General features: G+C 50.8%; 1 protein-coding gene across 3 annotated transcripts in view; it reads right to left on the reverse strand.

The window, feature by feature from the left end:
* CLIC5 (CLIC family member 5) overlaps positions 1-7415 on the reverse strand; it is a 168869-nt gene that overhangs the window by 101932 nt on the left and 59522 nt on the right. The window contains exon 1 of one of the 3 annotated variants that reach the window (XM_024766159.1): positions 7074-7409. The exons of the other annotated variants lie outside the window; for them this stretch is intronic. Within the exon in view, the coding sequence (XP_024621927.1) occupies positions 7074-7136 (63 nt within the window). The 5' untranslated portion in view covers positions 7137-7409. Of the gene's footprint in view, positions 1-7073; positions 7410-7415 lie in introns of those variants that run through there. 3 annotated transcript variants of the gene reach the window in all.

Raw genomic sequence — 7415 nt, forward strand, 5'->3', positions numbered from 1 at the left:
GGGCTTCCCTGGTGGCGCAGTGGTTGAGAGTCCGCCTGCCGATGCAGGGGACATGGGTTCGTGCCCTGGTCCGGGAAGATCCCACATGCCGCAGAGCGGCTGGGCCCGTGAGCCATGACCGCTGAGCCTGCGCGTCCAGAGCCTGTGCTCCGCAAGGGGAGAGGCCACAACAGTGAGAGGCCCACGTACTGCCAAAAAAAAAAAGCATTCCTTTCTTCCCTTTTCTGGTTTATTTAGGGTCAATCTGGGGTGATTCATGCTAATAAGCATATCTGCCTCAGCCTCCTCCATCCCAGGAAATGCACGCTTCCAGTGGGGAGTCGACTTTCTCTTGCCCTTTGGATCCTCCACTGGGTAGGTTCAACCCTATTTACCCATGATCTAGGCCAGTGGTTCTCAATCTTTGATGAATCCCAGGATCACCCAGGGGTAGATGCCTGGGACTCAACCCCGCCTCCTGAATGTGAATCTCTGGGGACAGGGCTGGGCAAGTCCACATGAAAAAGCCTTGCAGTGACTTTTTCATGCCCCAAAGGTTGTGCGCCAGTGGCCTAGCCATTGTTCACCATAAGCGCTGCAATAAACATAACTCAAAGAAACTTCCCGTGCTAACAGAGCTAGAGGGGACTTTGTTTTAGAGGTTAAAAACTCCATTTCTTTTTACCAGAAAGAATTCATTTTAGTTCTGACAGCAGATTATCTATCTTATTTATCCTTAACGCACTTCACATCTCAGAACTAAGATACTCCTTGAATAAATATATGAGTGCGCAAACTAGATTCTCACTCAGGGAGCTGGCAGAGACACTTCCTTGGTAGTTGGAGCTGACCCCTCACAAGCAGCGTCAGATCTAAGATGCCCCGGGGTGGAGACACACCTTCAGGAAGCCCATGCTTTAAACACTTCGCCTCTTCACTATTTCTGGTCTTCCAGCTTCGATGAAAAAGACAACTGAGAATGTCTCCCGGGTAACAGTTTTGAAAGGTACCAGATATTGAGAGTCTATTATGTTTTTCCTATAGTCCAGATAGATAATACATGTAAATGTGTGTGTGTGTTTTCTAGGAGAGTAACCATGGCTAGGCAGAGCTTGAAGTTTGCAAGCAAGTGAGAAAATCTACCAGGGGTCCTCTTGGAACTAAAGGACCTGGACTCCAGAGCCTTCTCCGTATTGAAGGGTCAAAGTTGTAGCACCTACAGGTGAGCCTGGGAGGCCCCACCTGGCATCCAGTGACAAGAAGGGGATAAAACCCCGGAAGTATCATCCCCATGGAGCTGAAAGGGGAGGGGCACCCCCAGTGGTTTGATGCATCCTGGTCCAGCCCCTCAAGCTATGTGGGAGCAACTACAGGAGGAATCAACATCCCTTGAGTTGGAAGAACCCACCCATTGGTCAGAGATCTACACTCTCCCTGTGGTTACATTACTTCAGACAGTGGCCTGTGGGGGACTCCAGCTCCTGAAGCAGCAGCCCTGTGGGAGGCTATCAGATCCAGAGACAGCTGCCCTGTGCTCGGGCTCCCAGCGGCCTTTGTCCCGGCTCCAGCAACGAGGCAGCAGAACATAGGACTGAGTGTCTGAGTTCTGGGACACATCAAGGAAGGGACAAGCAAAGGCTTGGCTTCTCACTTTTTGGGCTATACTGGGCCTGCAGAGGAAGCTTTACTTAGACCCCAGATTCATACACAGCTCATTCAGTGCTCACACCCACCCCAGGAAATAGGTATTGCCATTATCAGTACTGCAGTGGTAAGAAAACTGTGGCCCAGAGAGGTCAAGCAGCCTGTCCTAGCTCACACAGCAGACGACCCTCAGTGTGACACCGAAAACTGCACTTTTCTACTACACCTCCTGTCGCCACTCACATGGGCCCAGCATCTGGAATCTCAAAAGGAACGAAGAATGGAAAGCTTTTGACCTGACTGTCTAAATTGATGGGCTCTTTGCCCTGGGTGGAGAGAGCCACCAAACACCCAGAGAAACAGTACAAGTCGGCAGGGAGGCAGGACCTGACACCACTGGCTTGTGGGCTTTAGCATCTTGAGACCCTCAGTCCTCACTCCCACCACCTGCCAGGGAACCTGGGACGTGTATGAGTCACCCTTTGACACTAGCACTCCCATGGGTGTGTTACAGGTAAGGATGCACTCGCTGACACAGCAGGGCAGATGAATTGGTGTATTGGATTATTGACCGAAGATCAAAACCAGGAGGTAGTGGGAAAGAAAAACAGTGGCATAATGTGATAAAAGGAGCTTCAAAACCTGATAAACCCATGCTTGGGCAGGTGACCAGGCAGCCAGTGGGCAGCTGGGGTCTGAGAGGCAGCACAAGAAGATTTGATCCTGCCTGTTCTGGAAGTCAGATGACCACACCACGGGTCACCACGTCTTGACTGGTGCTCTGCACCACTGTCAGAGCCTTTCGGATCACTCAGTAAATGAAAAGACTAGTCATTTCCATCAGACAAACAGCAGGACTCCGTTCTGTTTCCCCAGGCTGAACTGATGATCATTTACTAGACCGACCCCATGCACGGATTGTTCTGGAGTCCTGCAGATAGGGCTTTATAGTCCGTCAGCATCTGTTCACGGAGCACCGGTTGGCTGCAAGCTCTCTATCAACAATGCTCCTGATGGGGATGAACACGATGCCCAGAGGCTGTTAGAAGTTCTAGACATTCATCTGCACTAACAAGGCCGCCTAGTTCAGCTGTGGCAAAGCTGACTGCCTCGGGACCCGCCTCTGATGAGGACTCAGTGGCTCTCCACCAGAGCTGCACCCCGAAGTCACCTGGGGGTGTGGTAAAAAATACCACTTCTGGGTCCCACCCACAGAAACTCTGATGTAATTGACCTGGGGAGCAGCCTGGCATCAGGAGTTTTAAAATCTCCCCCAAGTGATTTGAATATGTAGCCAAAGTTGAGAACCACTGGTTTCTGTTGAAACTCACACCCCTGGCCCCAAGAGACACTTGTTGCCAACTGGTACACCATCATCACTTCACTTTGGTGGCTTTCTACCTCCAGGGTCTAGGGGTGGCACCGGGGGTGAGGGAGTCGACACAGATGGAGATCTAACTATGCAGTACATCCTGTATTTGTCTTCCCAAATCACTTTCTGTTTTGCTTTTATTTCCGTGCTCTTTTTTCTTTCAATAAACCACACTCACTGCCACTATCAACTCTAACCTGTTGTCCTCCCTTTGTGATCAAAGTCCCAGCTGCGTATGATCTCATTTATTCTCAAAATAGCCCTGCGAGTGAGGAATCAGCCAGGCCATTGTTCTCTAAGGCAAATCAGGGACCTGCAGATCAAGAAAGGTTCTATCTGCCATGGAACTCATATCCTTATCGAAGTCAATGTGTTCATGGCAATTTCCAATTTACAAAATGCTTTCCTCTATTTGTTCCTGTGGCATCCTCACAGCCAGTCTGTGGGGGAGGTATTTTCATAACCAGGGTGGCCACACGTCCTGCACAACATCGGTGACACCTGTTCCTAACCATTGGTAGCACCTCCTTTCTCTCTCAGAAGTGTCTTGGTTTGGACAGTTCAAGATACGGGCACCTTATTTGTAACCACCCTCTTGTTTTAAGAGGGGTGTACTGAGACTCATACACTTGTTCATACACTCTGAACTTGTTCAGAGTCACTCGACAAATGAGAGGCAGAGACAAGATCTGAACCCAGGTCTCTGTCTCCTCTTCCCCATCCACATTAGTTGGGAAATGAGAATCAGAGCTGACCTCCTCAAACCTCTGTGATCTCTTAAACATCCCCATTAGAAAGTTCCCTGGACGGGAGAGACTTGGAGTACAGAGCAGGGCTGGGCAGGAGCTTTGACAGCGTTTTATGACCACATTAGAATGGACTAGTAAGTTGCCAGGAAGTGTCCTCTTGGAAACACTTGAAAGCCTGACTTGGCAAAAGAAGGTGCAAGACCTGACATATGGGTGTTTGGAAAAGAGTAAGAAATTTAGAGTCTAAACTGCTAGCTGAGGACTGCTCTTCACTGCCATCTACTTCTGGGCATTTCTCATACGCTCCCTGAGCACCTGAGTTCTTCAACCATAAAACGGGACAAATCATCATCCTTCGTTCCTGAGGTTGTTACAGGGAGAGCAAACGGCCGCTTGCCAAGTGCTCTGACAGCATCACGTCTCAGGAGGTCCCTGGGAGCCACATTTATTTGCTTACATCACTTTTCCTGAGTGAACCAAGGCTCACGAACAAGGATGCTGGGGACCTGATGAGATAAGGTATTTGAATGCGCTCCCTGAGTCCTAAAACGCTGCCGTTTACTATTATTATTAGCAGCGGCGGTAGTAACGGATGATTATCAATTGATGTGGCACAGAATCGTATGTCCTTGAAACTCTCTGGATTATGGAGGCTTTGAATGACACACCCAGGGGACAGGCCACGTTCGGGGGGAAGCGTGTCCCCTTCTGTTGAAGATGACCACGTCACAACTCTTAACTGGGTGAGGCAAGCCTGCCTGGGAGGCTTCCTAGAAACCAACCCGCTGGGCCTGCAGAGATCACCTCGGATACCTGACCCCTTCAACAAGAAGGACTTTCTTGGGCTTCCCTGGTGGCGCAGTGGTTGAGACTCCGCCTGCTAATGCAGGGGACACGGGTTCGAGCCCTGGTCTGGGAGGATCCCACATGCCGCGGAGCCACAACTACTGAGCCTGCGAATCCGGAGCCTGTGCTCCGCAACAAGAGAGGCCGCCATAGTGAGAGGCCCGCGCACCGCGACGAAGGGTGGCCCCCGCTTGCCACAAATAGAGAAAGCCCTCACACAGAAACGAAGACCCAACACAGCCAAAAATAAATTAATTAATTAATAAACTCCTACCACCAACATCTTCTTTAAAAAACAAAAAAGAAGGACCTTCTTCTGACGGGAATCATACAGCTAAGAGACACGGCAAACTATGGAAATGCCTGATTCTATAAATCAGGACATTGCTTCTCTAACAGGGAACCGTTCAAAGCCTGGGCAGTGTCTTTATTTTCACAATTTTTTTTCAGCCTTTACTTGTCCCTGTAAATGATAACTACTGACCAGAAGCTCAAAAGGGGGGTGGGGGAATCAAAAGAGCTTTCCTATCTGATTTTTTTGTTCCCTCATCAATCTGGTTTCTGCGCTGACCAAGAAGGCCTGCCTGGCTCTCATGGGTTCCTTTCCTTTAGGGAAAAAAAAGCAAATGACAACACGGGTACTTTAGAATTCTTGCGGGCACTGGGGGCTGCGAAGTGAGCTTTCTATACAAATGGAGAAACCCTCCAAGCTGCCAACATGAAATTCAGAAGGTGCAGGTAGAATGGTCTTCTCACCTAGGAGCGGGGCAAAGGGCTCCTTTGGCTCTAAAAGAGTCAATTTGTGTTTCAAATATCTTTCAGGAACTTGACACCGTGAAACTACCTGCTCCCAAGGAATCTGAGAAAGTCCTAGAATAGCTTTCCTCAAGAAGAACAGCAAGACTCCTTGCTCTGTAAAATCTCTCCGTATTCACTCCCTAGACCGCAGGCTTGGACGCTGGGGGTCAGGGCAGACCTGCCGGGCCCTGGGTCCAACACTGCCCAGCCTGGGAGGACATGACCTCTTTCATTACCTGGTCTGCCAGAGAGCCTAGAAATCCTCCCAGAGGGGTCCCAGAAACCAAATGAGGGAAACAGAAGCCTCATCTGGGGGAAGAGAAACACGTTGAGGAAAGTAAGTCTCACTAAAAAACAAATGTAGTATCTATGGATAATTTTGAAAAATAACTCTCCAAAATGAAAAACTCCAGCCGAAAAAATTTAACAAAGCTTCGTGGTAGGCTGGACCAAACTGAGACAGAGCAATTTCCAAGTGTAAGATAAGTCACAACTGCTTTATTATTTTTTAGGTGACAAAAGGTACCAAAAACCAAAAGGTCATATAGATCTTATACTTTCTGTGAAACTCTATTTGTTTAATTAGTTTGTATTAGATAAGGATCTTTGGCCAAAACAAATTTAAAAGACGTGTATATTCCCCATCCCTGGGGAATATATATGCCTTTTAAATTCAGCCAGGAGGCCCCGGACAGGCACCAAGCTCTCTTCCCTTCTCAGTTACCTGTGTATGTCTAGGGAAACTGCATTCTGCGGGTTTTTCCCTTTTGTGAAAGGTCTCTGAGCTCAGGCAGCCAGCCGACGCCCCCTCCCCCAAGTTCTGGCGACTCTGCACCGCCCCGGAGGCAACTTCCCTGCGCCTCAGGTTTCCCCGCTTCTGCTGCACGAAGACCTATCAAATGTTTCTTTCTTATTACGCTCTAGGACCGGGAGACGCTGCCTCGGCCTCCATCCTTCCCCCTCCAGGTTGCAAAGGAAGTGCAGCAGGTTTGGATGTTAGCCCGTCTCTGCCCAGGGAGCAAGGCAACTTAATTTAATTTTTTCCCCTGTGCCCCTTCCTCCCAGTCTGCCCCAGGTTACCCTTAGCCTTTCCTGCTACAACCCCGCGGAAGCATAATTATGACAATTACAATAATGTGGGCGAGTGGAGTGTTTGGTTTCTGCTTTGCCGGTCACAGAGCAGGAAAACGTCTTTGTTTCCTTTTGCTTTTCTTTTAATAGCACTGAGTAAAAGAGAAAAGGGGGATTTTAAGAAATGTTATTTTTGCTTTGCCAAAGGTCATATTATCAGTAATGCTTTCTTTTCTCCCTCTTCCTTCCCCTCACCCCGCAACTTTAGAAGAAAGCTTCAGGGGTCCAGCCAGGTTCCTGCCATCTCCCTGCACCTGGAGATGCCCTTCAGGGCAGGCCAAAATCGCGCCGGGGTAGGGTGACGGCTGGTCCTGCGGCGGGTTTGACAAACTGCCTAGCAGACTCTCCGAGAAGACAGCCACCTGCCAGACTGCACCTGACTCCATCCCTCCCGGGAGCCCCGAAGCAACAGAAAGGCCACCCAAGGGACCGTCAGGGCTGGGCTGCGCTCCCTGGGGAAGGTCCGCGTCCCAGAGCGCTCCGCGCCCGGGCACGTGAGCCGCGAGCCTGGCTGGAGGCGCGGCAGGTGCTGCGGCGCCGGGACGCCGACCTACCTTCACGAAGAGTTCGATCTCGGGGTCCCTGTCGTCCCCGTTAGCCGTCGCCGCGTCCGTCATGCCGTCGGCGCCCGGGGCCAGCGTCCCGGGCCGGGGAGGCGCCACCTCTGCGGCGCCCGGGCCAGCGCTCCAGCTCCTGCCGCTGCTGCTGCTGCCCGGCTGGGCCCCCTGCGGAGGGAGTTTATTTCCTTTAATCTATTTCTCCAGCCGGTGACAGCGGTGCCGGAGAGATCGGTGTCCCGGGCGATCGCACGGAAAGGAGAGAAGCCAGGAGGGGACAGGGGGCGGCGAGGGAGAAAGGTGGGCTCAGGGATGGCCGGCAGGTCCTGAGAGCAACAA

The sequence above is a fragment of the Neophocaena asiaeorientalis genome, unplaced genomic scaffold (assembly GCF_003031525.2).
Source record: "Neophocaena asiaeorientalis asiaeorientalis breed wild unplaced genomic scaffold, Neophocaena_asiaeorientalis_V1.1 scaffold46, whole genome shotgun sequence".
NCBI classification, from domain to species: Eukaryota; Metazoa; Chordata; class Mammalia; order Artiodactyla; family Phocoenidae; genus Neophocaena; species Neophocaena asiaeorientalis.